The sequence below is a fragment of the Pteropus medius genome, unplaced genomic scaffold (genome assembly GCF_902729225.1).
Source record: "Pteropus medius unplaced genomic scaffold, Ma_sr-lr_union100, whole genome shotgun sequence".
Classification (NCBI taxonomy): Eukaryota; Metazoa; Chordata; class Mammalia; order Chiroptera; family Pteropodidae; genus Pteropus; species Pteropus medius.
In genome coordinates this window covers 730,919-749,703 of record NW_024349140.1, presented here as the reverse complement: position 1 = coordinate 749,703, position 18,785 = coordinate 730,919, and the positions used below count along the sequence as shown (strand labels likewise).

Below are 18,785 nucleotides of genomic sequence, written 5' to 3'. Positions count from 1 at the left end.
GCATGAGACTATATTCTGTGATGAACTCTGCACCCTTACAAATTTATGCCAAATATTTATTGGCAGGGAAAACAAACTAAGGCTCTTTCAGGCCAATGAAATGATAGTTTTCTGTTAAGAAAGGTGGAATATATATATAAATTTATATATATAATGGGTAAAACATATCCAGTACTTGTCACAGGAGGCCAGTAGGGAAAAAAACCAACAAATACCAAAAGTGTCATTTTTCGATCATCCTTTCCTTGTAGGTCAATTACAAAATTATATAAAAATTAAACCTACTTGTATATTAGAAATATACTTCCATTCACCCATGGATCTAACAGACTTCAAAATAGAAATACAAAAATTTTACTGACTAAAGGGGAAAAAAGCTTGTTAAATTTAGTAACTGTTTCTTAAACAGTACCTACAGAATTCTCACTTCAAAATTTACTTGCAAAAGTAAGTAGAACTCCATACTACAGAGAATCACTTAACGTCAGTAATAAAGACCATATATGTATAACATTTATGACATTTCTTTCATGTCCTGACATTTCTAGAATACCCTACTTGGTTTTCACTGGGCTACCCATATTATTTACATTGATATAACTTATTTCCGACGCAGTTTTCACACTACTTTGAAAATGTTTGTTAAAATTAAAAAATTTGTCTCATTTTTCAGTTATACAATTTCTATCCAGTGTGCATTCTCACATGGTTTTGTAGGACTTCGAATACTGTTCACATTCAGTAGAACTTTATCCACTTTGATTTTTGTGTGTGTGTGTGTTTTCCCAAGGAAACCAGACAACTCAAGGCTTTTCCATATTCTTTACATATATGGCATCTCTCCAGTGTGCATCCTTACATGTCCACAAAAGGTTCTCCATATTCTTTATATTCATAGACTTTCCCTTAGGTATGAGTTCTTTCATGATTTCGTAAGGAACTGGGACGACTGAAGGCTTTACTACAATTTTTACACTGATAGGGTTTCTCTCCAGTGTGAGTTCTTTCATGTGTTCGTAATGAACTAGGACAATCAAAGGCTTTCCCACATTCCTTACATTTACAAGGTCCGTCTCCAGTGTGTTTTATCATATGTCTTTGGACATTAGAGAGAGAAATGAAGGCTTTCCCACATTCCTTACATTCATAAGGTTTCTCTCCACTATGAGCTTTTTCGTGTTTTTGAATGGAACTGAGATAAGTGAAGGCTTTCCCACATTGCTTACATTCATAAGGTTTCTCCCCAGTATGACTTCTTTCATGTTTCTGAAGGGAACAGGGAAAACTGAAGGCTTTACCACATTCCTTACATTCATGAGGTTTTTTTCTAGTATGAGTTCTTTCATGATTTTGAAGGGACCTGGGAGTACTGAAGGCTTTACCACATTCTTTACATTCATATGGCTTTTCTCCACTATGTGTGCTTTCATGGTATTGGAAGTAATTGGGACAATCAAAGACCTTCCCACACTCCTTACATTTATAAGGCCCATCTCCAGTGTGCTTCATCATGTGTCTTCGAAAGTTGGTAAGAGAACTCAAGGCCTTCCCACATTCCTTACATTCATAGGGTTTCTCTCCAGTATGATTTCTTTCATGTTTTCGAAAGTAACTTGGACAACTGAAGGCTTTCCCACATTCTTTACATTCATACGGTTTCTCTCCAGTATGACTTCGTTCATGTTTTCTAAAGTAACTTGGACAACTGAAGGCTTTACCACATTTTTTACATTCATAGGGCTTTTCTCCACTGTGTCTCCTCTCATGACTTCGAAAGGACCTGGGACAACTGAAGGCTTTACCACACTGCTTACATTCATATGGTTCTCTCCAGCATGAATTCTAAAGTAACTTGGACAACTGAAGGCTTTGCCACATTTTTTACATTCATAGGGCTTTTCTCCGCTATGTATCCTTTCATGACTTCGAAAGGATGTGGGACAGCTGAAGGCTTTACCACATTGCTTACATTCATAAGGTTTCTCTCCGGTATGAATTCTTTCATGTTTTCTAAAGTAATTGGGACAACTGAAAGCTTTACCACATTGTTTACATTCATATGGTTTCTCTCCTGTGTGAGCTATTTCATGAATTCGACAGTAGCTGAGACAACTAAAAGCTTTACCACAGTGCTTACATATGTACGGTTTCACTCCAGTATGAATCCTTTCATGCCTTCGAATGGATTGCCGATACTTGAAGGCCTTCCCACATTCCTTACATTTATATGGCTTTTCTTCATATTCTTGATACTCATATGGTTTGGCTGTAGTGTGAGATCTCATGTGCCTATTAAAGGATGAAAGATGCATGAAGACTTGTCCACATAAACTGCATTCACATAGTTTTATTCCAGTAGGAGTTTTCTTTTTCTGATTATGATTTGGAATATGGCTGAACGTTTCTCCACACTGACTACTTCTTTTACTTTTATTCAGTCTCTCCACTGTGTGACTGCTGTAAAAAGTGAAACGCATATTACTAATGTCTTATTTGTTAAAGATTTCATATTACTAGTTATTACAATGACATTTTTTACCATAATCAAGGAAAGTGTAAGTTTTCAGTGCTTTCTGACTGAAAGTGAATATGCTAAATGCTCTGCAAGAGGGCTCTGTCATAGCTATTATCAAAACAGCGCATTCATAAATGGGGTTTCAAATACTGTTTCCAAATGCACTATTTTTGAAACATTAAATATCTAAGTCATATTTGAGAAAAAAATTTTGATGAAAATATTCCAAGACTAAATAAATTTGAAACTTTGGCTGACTTGTTTTATATGCTGCTTTAAAATTTTTATGACATAGCATGAAGACAGTGTCATCCCGGTAGGACATTGCTTTCTCATATGAGTGAGACTCACCTTAAATTTGTCCCAGGCATTTCATAGTGAGCTTCCATGTCATGGTCTTTGCGTATTTCCCCTAAAATGCAAACCAGAAAAAAATCATTATAAACTATAAAACTTTATAGAAAAATTGTTGCACAATGAGCTGTGACCATGCCTAGTTTATCTACCACTGTATTCCCTTTCCATATTTCACTTCCTGGAACTCCACTGATGAGCAAGCAAAGCTGGTTTTCTAATCAACTAAGCAAGTAAGTTAGAATGTTTTCATTCTTACCTATTGAAGCCAAGTTCCTGAAGGTTTCCCGCATCACATCTCTATAGAGTTTCTTCTGTGAAGAATTCAGTAAAGCCCACTCCTCCAGGGTGAACTTCACACTCACATCCTCAAAGGCCACTGAGTCCTAAAACATTCCAAATATGTATAAAGAAGAATGGGTAAGATGAACAGCACTAGGAATCTATACTCAATTCATAAGAAGTTCACATATGACTTCGTTGTCAGAACTATTTGTTACTAGTTCTCTCCACACTCCCTTCCTCATAAATTAAACAGTATCATTAACACATGGAATTTATTGCTATGTTTTTGCAATCACATGAGTATTCATTGCTATCTAATATCAGGACACAGAGTGCCTTGGAGAAATGACAGAAATGCTATACAAATGAAACAAATATTTCCATTTTAAGCACATCAATTCGTTGTGAGAAAAACTCATCTCCTTTATTACCCACCATATCATGCATCACTCCATGAAGCACAGCATTATATCTGTATGAGCTTTTAATGAAAGCACAATAAAGAACTAGAAGTTTTTTCTTCTATTTTCATCACCAAACATGAGAGGCCAGTAGGCCTGTGAAATCTGACTTGTAACAAGATCCAATTGTTCACACTATCCTGAAGCACTCCAGGCCACTAGAAGTCGTCAGATCCAGTTGGCTGAATGACAAATATTCTTGTGGAGCAGTATAAATTATAACGGGTTTGTAAAACATTTATCACAGAATCAGTTTTTCCTTCTTTTCTGTCTGATTTCTTGGAGGTAGACAATTATTTGGAAAATACAGCTCAGACATGAGGAAGGCATGACAACTTAGACATCCCCCAAATCCCTATACTCATGAGTCTCAGGGTTGCTTCCTACCAATTTTTAGGATGTATAGGAACATACACTGAGATGATAAAATCAGAGGAATTCTTCCTGGCAGAATCCTAACACTAACCTGGGCCTTGATGACTTTGAGGAACAGGTTAAGACATGGAATTTGCAAGGGAGTTCACCAAAGTCCACAATGGATTGATGATTAATTTATATGATTATAAAATACATAAAGAGTTCAAAGTGCTTTCCTCAAAAACAAAACAAACAAAAAACACCATAAAACTCCCTTTCTCGAATTTCAGCAGCAAGTGATATCCAGCCAGCCACTCTAGAGGCTCTCCTTCCAACTTCTCTCAATTCCAGGTTCCCATGTTGGCACAGCAACATGACTGCTCATTCTAAGAATAGGAACCCCAAGTGGCACAATCCTGCTTAAATGCTGGTCCTTGAAAGAGATAAATAACCCAGTGATATGCATGTGCAGGGAAAAGGTTTCCACTCACTTGATAGAGCAACAGCAAAGTAAGAACACCTCTCTTGTTGTGGGCCCAACGAATAAGATGAGCTGCCTGGCTCAGCCCTAATTACTCTTTCTACAGCAGATCTGTAACACTGGCTCATAACAAAGTCCTACTACCTACTGTGCAGAAGAGAGTGAAAATGAGCAGGCCCAAAATTATATATCTTTACAAACACTGGGTAACAAAGTTTATCCTTTGCTGGTGTAAGTAAACTGGCATTTCAAGAGTGACCCAACACCCTTAAAGATAAGTGTTCCTCAGGTGTTTATGTAAACAATATTGTATATAGTAAACTCCTATTTTCCTTTCAAGAGTCTGTAATTTACATGTTCATCAGATGGTACTGACATGATTAGCCTCCAGAATACACTCTGGGCATTGAGTCTCGACTGAGTATTACTGGTAGACAGTAATTCACACATGAACTCATAACTTCTTGTTTGAAGAACTGAGCTCATCCTATGTGAGTATATTAAGAGACAACATTTGAAACCTTGCCCCTGGTTTCCTCCAGACTAAATTTAATTTATTACCAAACAACACTAATAAAGAATATTTAATGGTCCTCGTGGGAAAATTGAAATTTTTTTCTTGGGTAATATCAAATAGAATGAAAAGATGAAAAATGTTCTTAGAAATAATTCAGTGGTCACCCAGATGTCGCCTGTCCCAAATAATATCTTTTTAAAGTCCATAAAGTCACCCAAACAGACTCTTCAGAAGTCAACAAAAACTACTCCTCCAAACCTAGTAGGAAGAACAAATGTCTGTAAGTGGACTATCCTCTAAAGCACAAAGTGGTGGCCTACCTAACATACATCAACAATTTTTAAGCTACAGTATTCCAGACAGACCAAAAAAAAAAAAAAAAAAAAAAAAAAAAAAAAGGACAGTGTCTTCCATGGGCCAGCAATTTAATATAAGACGTTGGTCAAAAACAGAGAGGGCATTGTAGAGCAATGGCAAACATCAAGAACACTTGAATATATGGAGCAAGGACAAACTTAGATCTAATTGAAAAAATGCTCTGTATTCCTCTCTATTCCATGGCTAATAGCCAATTCATTGCAGTATGAAAAATGAAACGAAGGCACTTTTTAGAAGTCATGTATTGATATAAGCATAGGGAAAATTTTCTCATATGACAAAAACAATGTCATAAAGCCAGAGACTAACAAATATATTAAATATATCAAATATATTTAAATATATATCAAATACGTCAAATGTATTAAAATTAAGGTAATTAAAAGAAACAACAAAGTAAGAAAAATGTCAGCCATACATGCACTATAAAAGGTATAGTTTGCGGTGTAAAAATGAACAGATGCACAATTTAAAAATGGAAAAAGAAGCAAAACATTTAATAGAAGATAAAAAAAATGTTCAGAAATGCCCATCATCTTGGCAATGAGGTAATAAAATGTTCACTAGCTACCATTTCACAATGATTAGAATAAAAATTAGTCAATTTAATAATCCCAAGTATTGAAGCGTGTTGAACTATTCAGAACAAATCAATAAATTATGCACAAATGGAGGATCAAGTGATACACTCCACTGCTGTTGCCTGTAAATCTGAACTGGATCACTACAGTCCAGCAATTTTTCAATGATGTCCACAGAATTTTATGTGCATTTGAACTTGGAGACTCATACAAGAGTAGCATGTACTATTATGAAGAGATCTGGAGGATTCATCAATAGATAAAATAAAGCAAAGTGTTTCCAAAATATGAACACGTTATATATCTATAGCACTCTATTTTAAGCTGATAGACATTTAAGTCTGAATATACTCTATGAGAACTACATTTTTACCCCTTTATGCTTATGTTATTGATGTCATGTTTTAGATATTTCTTTGTTTTATATCTCCTAACTACTTAGTTTTTGTTTGATACTTTTTCCTTCTGATCTTTGTAGTAACTTTTAAAATGTCTGATTTGCTATATTTATTAAATATTTTGCTTTATCTATTCCTTTCTTATATTTTCTTATTTCTGGTTATGGTCTTTCATTCTCTGCTTAAAGAAGACTTTTTCACATTTCTTATAAAGCTTATTTAACAGTGATGAGCTCCTTCAGTGTTGGTTTGTCTGGTAAACACTACCTCTCCTTTAATTCTGAATGATAACCTTGCTGGGTAAGTTAATCTAAGTTGTAGCTTCCTTTCTTTCAGCATTTTAAAAATGTCCTGCCACTCCCGGCTTTTAAAGTTGTTGCTGAGAAATCAGCTGCCTTATAGAGTTTCCTTTGTATGTAACTTGTTGTCTTCCTCTTGCCTCCTTCAACATTGTCTCTTTAACTTTTTCCATTTTAATTACAATCTGTCTAGGTAAGGGTCTCTTTGAGTACATCTTGTTTGGAGCTCTCTGTGCTTCTTGGACCTGGGTGTTTGTTTCCTTTCCCATGTTAGAAAAGTTTTCATCTATTCTTTCTTTAAATAAAGCTTCTGTTCCTTTCTCCTTTTCTTTTCCTTCTGGGATCCCTACAATGCAAATGTTTGAATGCTTGACATTATCCAGGAGGTCCCTTAAGCTAACCTCATTTTTTAAAAACTGTTTTTTCCTTTTGCTCTTCTGACTGGTTGATTTCCACTAGTGTGGAACAAAATAGGAGGTATCATGGTCCCTGATATCAAAGTGTACTACAAAGCCACAATAATCAAAACAGTATGCTACTTGCATAAGAACGGATACATATATAGATCAATAAAATAGACTAGACAGCCCCCAAATTAATTCTTGCTTATGTGGTCAATTAATCTATAACAAAGGAGGCAAAGATATACAATGGCGTAAAGACAAGTTTCTTCAATAAGTGTTGTTGGCAAAACTGGACAGATACATGTAAAAAGGTAAAATTGGACCACTTTCTTACACCTAAACAAATATGAACTCAAAATGGACTAAAGACTTAAATGTAAGACCTGAAACCATGAAACTCCTGAAAGAAAACATAAGCAGTAAACTCTTTGACATTGCTCTTAGTAACACCTTTAAAGATATGTCTCCTCGGGCAAAGGCAATAAAAGAAAAAATAAATAAATGGAATTACATCAAACTAAAAAGTGTTTGCACAGCAAAGGAAACCATCAACAAAATGAGAAAACCTACTCAATGGGAAAAGATAGTCACCAATGATACGTCTAATAAGGAAGAGATTAATATCCAAACTATATGAGAAACTCATACAACTTAACACCAGAAAAACCCCCAAACAACCAAGTTAAAAAATGGACAGAGGACCTAAATAGATATTTCTCCAAGGAAGACATACATAACAGACATGAAAAGATGCTCAATGTCACTAATCATCAGGGAAATGTAAATTAAAACCACAATGAGATATCACTGCACACCTGTCAGAACAGTTATCATCAATAAATCAACAAGCAACAAATTTTGGTGAGGATGTAAAGAAAAGGGAACTCTCATGCAGTGTTGGTGGGATTGCAAACTGGTGCAGCCACCATGGAAAACAGTATGGAGGTTCCTCAAAAAATTAAAACTAGAACTACCAGATGACCCAGCAATCTCACTTCTGGGTATTTATTCGAAGAAATAAAAAACACTAATTTGAGAAGATATATGTACCTCCTATGTTCATTGCAGCATTACTAGTAATAGCTAAGATATGAAAGCAACCTAGATGTCCATCAATATATGAATGGATAAAGACAATGTCACATATTACATATAATATATAATGGAATATTACTCAGTAATATAAAAGAATAAAATCTTGTTATTTGTGACAACATGGATGAACCTAGAAAGATTCTGCTAAGTGAAATACGTCAGACAGAAAATGACAAATACTATATGAATTCAGTTATATGTGGAATCTAAAAAAAAAAAATGCAAAAGAATAAATGAAATAGAAACAGACCCATAAGATATAAAGAACAAGCTGGTGGTTGCCAAAAGGGAATGGGTGGGGGATGGGAATTTTAAAATGCCAAGATGGCTGAGTTAACTAAGGTCCTTATTGGTCTCTCTAGATTGTTATTGCAAAAGGCTACTTTCTGGTCCCCCTCCTATAATCTCACCCCCTGGAAAAGTGTCTATCTTTCCTTCAAGGGGTGGTTTTTCTAAAATCAAAATACAATCATTTTACTTCCCTAGTTGAAGCCCTTCCATGACTACTCGGTGTCTCAGGACAGACTACTGTCTGGTCAGTATATTAGTCAAGGCCTTTGAGGCTCTAGCTCCTACCTGAAAAATATGTGTGTGTGTGTGTGTGTGTTATATTTTATATTATAATATGTAATATATATTACATATCGTGTATTACATTATGTAATATATGTTGAGAGAAAGAGTCTACATTGAAAGAACTACTTGCTTTCTAGTAACATGAGGAAGAAAGTAAAATGTGTCCCCTCTCGCCACTCCTAGTCAACATTGTACTGGAATTCTTTTTTTATTTTTATTTTTCTACTGGAATTCTTTGCTAATGTCATTAAATAAGAAAAGAAAAGAAAAGGTATACAGATTGGGAAGCAAGAAATAAAACTGTCTTTGTGGCATATGACAAGATTATCTAAGGAGAAACTCTCAAAGAATCCATAATAGCAAAGGAAACCCCTAGAACTAATAAGAGAGTAGAAGAAGGTTAAAGGATAAAAGATTAATATACAAAAGGCAATTGTTTTCTATAGATCCTCACACACACAAAAAAACTGAACTAATCTTTGACAAACGACCAAAGGCAATTCAATGAGTAAACAGTTTTTACAACAAATAGTAAAGGACATTCATAAGTCAAAACGAAAAAAATAAAATAAAATAAAAAGAATATATAAATGGATTTTACATTTTTTCATAAATGAACTTAAAATGGATCATAGATTTACTATAAAATGCAAATAAAATGCAAAACTACGAAACCTGTAGAAGACAGCATAGAAGAAAATCTAAGTGACTTTGAGTTTGGTCATTAATTTTTAGATACGACAACAAAAGCAAGATCCAAGATAGGGAAAAAAAAAAGTCTAACTACAATAAAATGGAAAACTTCTGCTCAGTAAAACAGTATTAAGAGAATGAAAATACATTCTGCCATAGACTGGCAGAAAAGCTTTGTAAATCACTTACATGATAAAAAAACTGGCATCCAAAACATTCAAAGAATTCTTAAAACTCAACGAAAAGAGGGCAAACAACCCAATTAAAAATGGGCAAAGATCTGAACACACACTTCACCAATGATATACAGAAAGCAAATAACCTCATATATTAGGAAATTGCAAATAAAAAAATGAGATATCAGAAAACACTTAATACAATAACTTAAATTAAAAACACTGTGGATTCAGAAATCAAAATGGCGTAAATAATAGAGACTCTGTTCATCCTTGTTGACTAAATCAAAGTTGTGATGGAAACAAGGAGCAGCAGCAAGGAAAAATCACCTGGGATCTAGAGGAACAAGCCATACAACTAGGGAGAAATCCAAGAAAGTACCCTGCAATGGCAGAAGGTAGGATGGGGCGAGGACGCGGGGCGACCCAGTCTCGAAAGCCTGAGACAGAGGCTGCAGTAGTGGCAGCGGCAGACACCTCTTAAAGGGGTCGCATTCGCAAGTGGATTTCCGCAGTGAAGGACCTGCTCGCTCTGAGCATCAGTGCCAATTCGGCTGCGCACAGGGGGCACCAGGGACTAACAAGGAGACATTGTCGGAGTGAGGACTGAGTGAGACTCGCTCTGTACAGAAGTGCCAGCAGTATCCATTGTTCCCTGTTAAGCCCTCCCTCAATACAGTGCATGGACACAGCACCACCACTGCCGTGAGGTCATCAGACTGGATAAATAGGTCGCTTAGCCCAGAGGATTCCCTGAAACCTCACCTCCCCCAACTCATGGTACCACCCAAGCCACATCCAGGTGTGTCCTCACTTAGTCAGGTGCCCCTTGCTGAGCAGCACCAAGACTCACACTGGAGACAGCTGCTTCGGTTTCTGGCGTGGCCTTTTGAGGCAACTATAAGCAGAGCATCTGTGGACTGCTTGCTGAATCTTAATAGGTGGCCCTGGAGGGATAGAGGCTTGAGCTAAATTTGGCCTGTAGCTGAGCCCCTCTCAAGACTGTATCACTGGACACCTACTTCACAAATCCACACTAATAAGACCAGCAGACTTAGGAGCTTTGCTTAGTACATAGAAACAGACACAGAAAGGCAGCCAAAATGGAAAGACAAAGAAGCAGAAACCCTATGAGAGAAGGAAACAGAGATTCAGATATAATGGAGTCAAGTAACCTAACAGATGCAGAGTTCAAAACACTGGTTATAAAGATGCTCGGTGGACTTTTGGGAAGTGTAGATAAATTCAGTGAGAACTTCAACGAAGAGATAAAAAACATAAAAATAGAAATTGAAATTATAAAAGGGAACCAGTCAGAAATGAACACATTATCTGAGATGAGAAGTATATTAAATGGAATAAACAAAGGAATAAACAAAGTGATTAAAGAAGAGGATCAAATGCCCTATCTAGAGGACAGGAAAGCCAAAGACACTCAATCAGAATGGCAAGAAAAAAGATGCCAAGACTATAAAAATAATTTAAGGAGCATATGGGACACTATTAAGGCTCCAAATATTCGTCTGATTGGCGTAACTGAAGAAAATCAAGATGTTGAACAGCTGTTTGAAGAAATAATGATGGAAAACTTTCCTAACCTGGTGAAGGGAATGGACATAAAACCCCAGGAAGCTCAGAGAATTCCCAAAATCAGGGATGCAAAGAGGTCGAACAGCAAGACACATCATAATTAAAATGCCAAAGGTTAAATAAAATGAAAGAATACTAAAAGCAGCAAAAGAAAAACAGATAGTTACTTATAAGGGAAAACTCATAAGCCTGGCAGCTGATTTCTCTAAAGAAACTATGCAGAACAGAAGGGCTTGGCACAAAACATTCAACAGGATGAAGACCTAGGATCTACAACCAAGAATACTTTATCTAGCAAAGCTATCATTTAGAGTTGAAGGACAGATAAAGAGCTCCCCAAATAAAAGTAAGCTAAAGGAATTTATCACCACCAAGCCCATATTACAGGAAATGTTAGAGGGACTTCTTTAAGAAAGAACATGCATCAAAAACAGGAATAAGGAATGGTAACAACTACATTCCTATCAATAAGTACCTTAAATGGAAAAGAATTAAGTGCCCCAACTAAAAGATAGAGTGGATGAACGGAAAGGAAAACAAGACCCCTATATGTTGCCTATAAGAGACTCACTTCGGATTAAAAGACACAGACTACAAGGAAGGGGATGGAAAAACATATTGCTTTGATGGACCTAGAAGATATTTAAGTCAGACAGAGAAAGATAAACACTATGTGATTTCACTTATATGCGGAATCTAAAGATATAAAAAGAACAAACTAATCAAAAACAGACTCACACATATAGTGGACAATTTGGTGATGGACAGAGGGGAGGGAAGTTTGGGGGGCTGGGAAAATGGGGTGAAGGGTTAAAGAAGTACAAATTAGTAGCTGATGGATGGACGCGGGGATTGGAAGTACGGCATAGCGAATGCAATTAGAATCAATACATTGGCTAGGTGGAGGGTCAGGGGAGGGAGCAATTGGGGAGTGGACCGTTTTACGAATTATATAGATGTCTAACTAATGCACTGTATTCTTGAAACTAATTTAAAAAATACATTAAAAAAAAAGCACTGAGAACACCAAACAATGGTAAAGATGGAGAGCGACAGGAACCCTCATTCACTGCTGGTGGGAATGGAAAATGGAAGAAAGATAGTTTCTTAAAACTAAGCCTACTCTTAACACAAACTGCAACAATCATGCTTCCTTGAATTTACCTGAATGAGTTGTAAATGTATGTTCACAAAAAACCCTACACAAAAATGTTTATAGAAACTTTATGCATAATTGCCAAGAATTAGATGTAACCAAGATATGTTTTAATAGGCAAATGTATAAACAATCAGTTATATCTATAGGATGAAATATTCTTTAGTGATGAAAAGCGATGAGGTAATGAAGCCAAAAAGATATGGAAAAACCTTAAATTCACATTGCTACTTGGAAAAAGCCAACATGACAAGGCTACACACTGCATGATTCCAAGCATAGAAGATAATGGAAAAGATAGAAGTACAAGACAGTAAAACAGCTTAGCTGCCAAGACTTGGGAGTGGGAGGGAGGGATGAATGAATAGTTGAAGCATAGGAGATTTCTAGGACAGTGAAAGTATCCTACAGTAGCCCCCACTTATCCACGGTTTTCCTTTCTGTGGTTTCAGTTACCCATGGTCAGCTGCAATCCAGGAATATTAAATGGAAAATTCCAGAAATAAACATTTCATAAGTTTTAAATTGTGTGCCTTTCTCAGTAGTGTGATGAAATCTCTGGCTGTCCCACTCCATCTCAACCTGGACATGAATCATCGTTTTGTCCAGGATCTCCATGATATATACACTCCCTGTCTGTTAGTCACTCAGTGGTCAACTCCTATCAGATTGACTGTCGTGGTATCATAGTGCTTGTGTTCAAGCAAGCATTGTTTTATTTAATAATGGCCCCAAAGCGCAAGAGCAGTGATGCCAGCAATTCATGTATGCTAAAGAAAAGCCAGAAAGTACTTCCTTTAGGTTAAAGTTCTTGAAAAAATTTTTATGCTGAGATTGCTAAGATCTACACTAAGAATGAATCTTTTGTGAAATTTTGAAGAACAAAAAAGAAATCCATCCTAGTTTTGCTATCACACCTCAAACTGCAAAAGTTACAGCCACCATGCATGGTAAGTACTGAGTTATGACGCAAAAGCCATTAGATTTGTGAGTAGAAGACATGGACAAAAAACATGTTCGATTGATGACATACTGCACCAAGTCTGTATAGTTAGGAAAAAACATACTGTATAGGGTTTGGTACCATCGAAGTTTCAGGCATCCACTGGGGGTCTTGAAATGTATCTCCTGTGGATAAGAGGAAACTACTACATATGATATATAAATGGTGGAGACATGTCATTTTACATTGGCCGAAGACCAGAGGTTGTATGACACAGCCTTAATCTAAACTATAGACTTTCATGAATCAAAGTTGTCTCATCAGATCTAACAAATGTACCACAAGATTATGAGATACAACATATATCTGTGTGGAGGCAGAGGGATCATACAGGAAGTCTCTGTACTTTCCAACCAAGTTTTCTGTAAATATAATGGCTCTTAAAAAAGAAGTCTACTAGGAAAAAAGATGAAGACACACACATTAATATCCATCCTGATGATTAACCGATGACAGAAAGAGACCATCTTTCATTCAATTAATTTGAGTTTATTTCAGTAAGCCATTATGATTCTATGCAGTCTGCACCCCAAGATATGAAAAAGAGAAACTTCTATTGATTGAGAGCCCAGCCCTATATGTCCGGAGAAGTCCAATGAGTCCCTTTCCTTTTATCAGTAGTGTCTAGAACTCCCACGTGTGGGAAAGTCCTGGAGAGACCTTACATTGCAGCCTTATGTAGAGACAAGTATTACTTCAAGAGAAAAGCAGTTAGTAACCTTATGGGAGTACCCATAAGACTGGCAGCTGATTTCTCAAAAGAAAGCATGCAGGACAGAAGGGCTTGGCACGAAATATTTGATGTAATGAAGACCCAGGATCTTCAATCAAGAATACTTTATCCAGCAGAGCTATCATTTAGAGGTGAAGGATAAAGAGCTTCCCAGACAAAAATAAGAAATTTGTCATTACCAAGCCAGTATTACAGGAAATGTTGGAGGGACTTCTTTAAGAAGAAAAAACATGTATCAAAAACAGGAATAAAGAATGGTAATAACTACATTTCTATCGACAAATACCTCAAATGGAAAAGAATTAAGTGCCCCAACCAAAAGAAAGGGTGGCGGAATGGATAAGAAAACAAGACCCCCACATATGCTGCCTACAAGAGACTCACTTCAGATTAAAAGACACAAATAGACTACAAGGGGATGGAAAAAGATATTGCCTTGATGGACCTAGAGGATAGAGCTCTGAATGAAATGGGTTGGATGGAGAAAGACAAATATCGCATGATTTCACATACACGTGGAATCTAAAGAACCAAATCAACAACAAAAATGGAAATAAACTGATAGATACAGAGAATATTTAGAGGGATACTAAATGGGAGGAGGTTTAGGGGTGACAAAAAAGGCAAAGGGATTAAGAGGTACAAATGGATAGTTGCAGAATAGACATGGAGATGTAGAATGTAGGATGGGGAAGATGGTTAATAATGTAATAAATATCTGAGGGGTACCAGATTTAGTGGGGTGATCGTTTTATGAGTTATGTAGATCTCTGATCGCTATGCTATACAACTGAAACTGGTATATTATTGTATGCCAACTATAATTGAAAAAAAATTCATTGAATTGTACAATGTAAATACAAGCAACTGATTGTCTATTATATTTCAATAATGATGGGGAAAAAAATGAAAAAGGAGTAACTCTGCCTGAGCTCCATCACATACAAATGTAGTGATGTTGTAGGTCAAGTCCATGAACTCCCACTGCTTTTAAGTCAGGTAATCCCATGGGACTCCTCAGGGAGCCTAGAGGCCTGGGAAAGGGGCGACCTCTTACAGCACCTTGGCATCCTGTAAGAGGCTGAGGAGAGGGAAAGCCCCCCCGCCCCCACAGGTAGGCCATCGCAGAAGGCCCAGGTTTGGCTCCATCACGTCTCAAGGGGGTCTCGGGAGCTGTGGTGAGCCATCGGAGTGCTGATTCCAAGTCTCAAGGCTTAATGGACTGTTGGATAGATGATGAGCACTACCTACTTTTAGAAGAGGTACCTGCAGCTCTGATGACATATAGTGTGAGACCTAGTGAAGGTTTTTATATCAGAAGCCTATGGACAACTTAGGGCCATCATGGGTCACTCCAGGAGGCATGAGAGGTTAGTGAAGCCTCTGTGGTGAAGGAGTCTCTGAGGGCACTAATAGGAGTGCCAGTTGTGTGGCAATTTGAAGAGTCTCCAGCCTTTTGTGGTAGGGGTGCCTATTAGGTGGCAAATTTGCAAAGTAACAGCATACTTGTGCTCAAGTAAAATTTGTAAAGAAGGAATATGTTCCCTCCAGAACACTGAAAGAATCTAGGAAATGTGGGTACTGAGAGGAACAAGAGCTATTTCTTCATGGTGTCAGGGAGGGAGTGGGCCTTGGCTTAAGTAATTTCTAGAAATTTAACAAAGTTGTCAATGCCTCACATTATATGCATGGCAATGTCCCATCCACTTCTTGTGAGCTCCTTTTTTCTATATTTGTATGTCCTGAATGTCCTAAGAGGAGATGACATTAATGTAATGTCCTACCTGTGTTCTTTGGACAAACCAGGATGTGGTTCAGGTCTTGCCTGCAAGGGTTGTGTGGGTTGACAAAGCTGTTGAAGACCCGTGAGCATAACCCAGTAAAGGCTTATCACGTACCTTCAGAGGCCAAGTGCAGCCTAGAGGCTGTTGAAATAGGCACTGAACAGAACAGAAATGCTAATTGGAGGCTTGAGAAATGATCCAAACTGTGTATTTGGTGGTGGCTGGAGTAACAACAGGCTGGAGGGACCAGGATATGTTGCCAGTGAGTTTTCTTAAATTAGACTTTCCTATTTTACAGATTTCTTTAAAATAAACAGAGAAATTTATGTATATTTTACTATTTAACAGTTTAATTTTAATTTTTCTGCATCGGAAACCATCTTAAGATTTAATCCCTATAAGCACTAACAGTTACAAAGTGTAAACCATACAAAATGAAAAATTTCAAATCTTTTGCTAACTAAAAGGACATGTAGTGTCATAGTTTGTCCCTTATATTTCACACCAGGGTATTTTCAGGAATAAGTAATGTATTATAATGCATTAGGGGTTTGATTTTAGCCCCTTAAATGTAGTAGGATTTTTAAAATATTTGTAAGCTTTCAATAGTTTATCTCACATCAATTATAATAGGAATTTAATTGCTTTAGCCTTTTTAAAAGTTCTTTAGGGTCAAGCACATATAAAAACCAACATGAAAGAGAAAAATGTACCTGAGAACTTAAATATATTCATCTCACATCTTTAGATTCTCTTGTCTAAACAGAACAAAAATTCTATTTGGCTTCACCATTTTCCTGCTTCCTCACCTTGTATCTGTCAGTCATCTTACACTGTCAGAGCCCAGCTGCTCAGGGACCTGGAGGCAAAGGGCTGCAGTGCACAGTCGATAAAGGAGCCAAAGGAAAGAATCAGCTCAGATGAGCAGCCTGTTTCCCACGGGACAGAAGGAAAGCCGCCTGCAGAAGGCTCCACATTCTAGACTCTCCTGCTGAGACAGAACCCCTGGAGTGGGTCAGTCCCTGGAGGAGGGGACACCTGAGTCACCCTAGGAATGAACTCTGAGACCCAACACCCTCCTCTCCCCGGGAAATAATGGAAACGCTCCCTCTCTCAGGCTTCATCTCACAGTGAGGAAACGCTCAGCTGGATTTAGTGTAAGGTTCTGACCCAAACGAACTTCTCATTCACAAACCCTAAGCCAGGTCAGAGAACTCCTAACTTTCACTGACTTTCTCCACGTGCACAAATTACACTCTGAGCGCATCTACACTGTGGATGCACAACTCAAACAAAACACCTAAAACATCGAGGCCTAAGGAAACCACAACCTCAACCTCAACCTCAGAAAGGCAGCATCACTCTCCCTCGAGTGCAAGTGCACCCCAGCTTTCCAGGGCTGCAGCTTCTCTCAGTGTAAAGGCTTCTTCCATGGTGGGTGTGAGCAGGTAAGACACCTGCAGAGGGAGGCTCCCCAGGGAGAACCACTAGGCCTGCAAGTGCTTCCCGATGCAGGTCAAGGGGGCCTTAGCTTAGAGACTCTGCCCTCCGGCCTCTGTCTCCACTGGAATAGCTTTGGACAATAAGAGATACTTTAAAAGACACAAACCCAGTGTTTGAACAACCCATAAAATTAACATATTTTTTAAAGGTGACAAACCCAAGGAAGGGCAGTGCTGACAGGACAGAACACTGAGGAAAGTTTCAAGGAGCCTCCACCCAAAGGACTTCCCACAGGACGTGTGTGCTCAGGGGAGGTCCTGGGAGGGCGCAAGGATTTCACACACCATAGTTCCAGGTGATTATTCGCTATTTTTCTCTCATGTAAAATATCCACGAGCAAAAAATAAAACCCCATTAAAAGGACCACCCATTGACTATGAAAAAATGATAAAACAGAACATGGGTCTGTTTGAAATGCGCCCTACTGGACAAATAGTTGATTATGATGTTTGAGTCAGGGAGGGGAAGTCGGTCTTTGGGAATATGGGGAGGGATTTGGAAATTTAGGCATTTATCTCCAGTCGGTTGGAGCAGAGCAGGGTGCAGTAAGGGTCCTGGATTTCACACCCAGCTTCCCAGACGCTTAGAAACTCAAGAGAAAACGGGCGTCCCCTGGGAGGGAAAGGAAGGACTGGGACCCCAAAGACCACAGTTCCTCCCACGCACAAACCCCAGAGAACAAGTCACGACTGTCCCCCTGATGACTCTCCCCGTGGTCACCGCACCATCTGGGGAGACGCGGGGCTGCGGGCGCAGAGCTGCCTAGAGAGGCTCCGGGACCGGGGCCGAACCGGGGTCCCGGCTGCCGGCCCAGCCCCCACGCTGCGTGCCGGAGGGGACTGAGGTCCGAAGGCGGCTCCGCGGACTCGGGACTTGACCTTGGGAGGCCGGGTCCCGCTACAGCCGGTTCCAACCAGCTCCTCGTCCCAGTCTCCGCACCCGGCCCCGCACACTCACCATCCCTAGGTTTCCTGGGTCCCCCGGCGACCTCCCTACGATTCCCGGTAACGGTACAGATCACAACGCGACAGACCCTGCGGCAGAACAAACTGGGGCCTTTAAGGACTAGCGACCCGCGATCTCAAGGATGGCCGGAGCAAGCAGGACGTCCGGGCTGGTGGAGGACCGTCGCCCCACCCACCTTCCCCGGGGCTGCCCCTGATTGGACAGTTCGAAAGGCCTTGCTCTTTCGCGCCTGAGCGACAGCTGGCCAGAGCTTTCGAGGGGCAAAAGGCCAGCTGGAACTCATCCTGTGGTGGACTTTTGCATTGAAATATAAGGCCGCGAGGCCATTCGTGGAACCGTGACTCTTTTTTTCACAGGTGTAGACACTTAAAAGTCACCCCACCATATGTAATAATTAGTCTGGCTCCATTTTGATCTTTTACTCTTGACAGCTTTGAGTGTCCCATCCATCGCTTCCCCACCCCCACTCATTTCGTAGTT

At 38.7% G+C, this 18,785-nt stretch overlaps 1 protein-coding gene across 1 annotated transcript; it reads right to left on the bottom strand.

Moving 5' to 3' along the window:
* Positions 1 to 42: 42 nt before the first annotated feature.
* LOC120616955 (zinc finger protein 709-like) lies at positions 43 to 18,466 on the bottom strand. Its single transcript, XM_039880505.1, is given in 6 exon segments — positions 43 to 1,054; positions 1,057 to 1,826; positions 1,829 to 2,457; positions 2,867 to 2,927; positions 3,129 to 3,255; positions 18,297 to 18,466. Coding segments are annotated over 6 exon segments (1,611 nt in total). The 5' UTR covers positions 18,300 to 18,466; the 3' UTR covers positions 43 to 1,033.
* Positions 18,467 to 18,785: the final 319 nt, after the last annotated feature.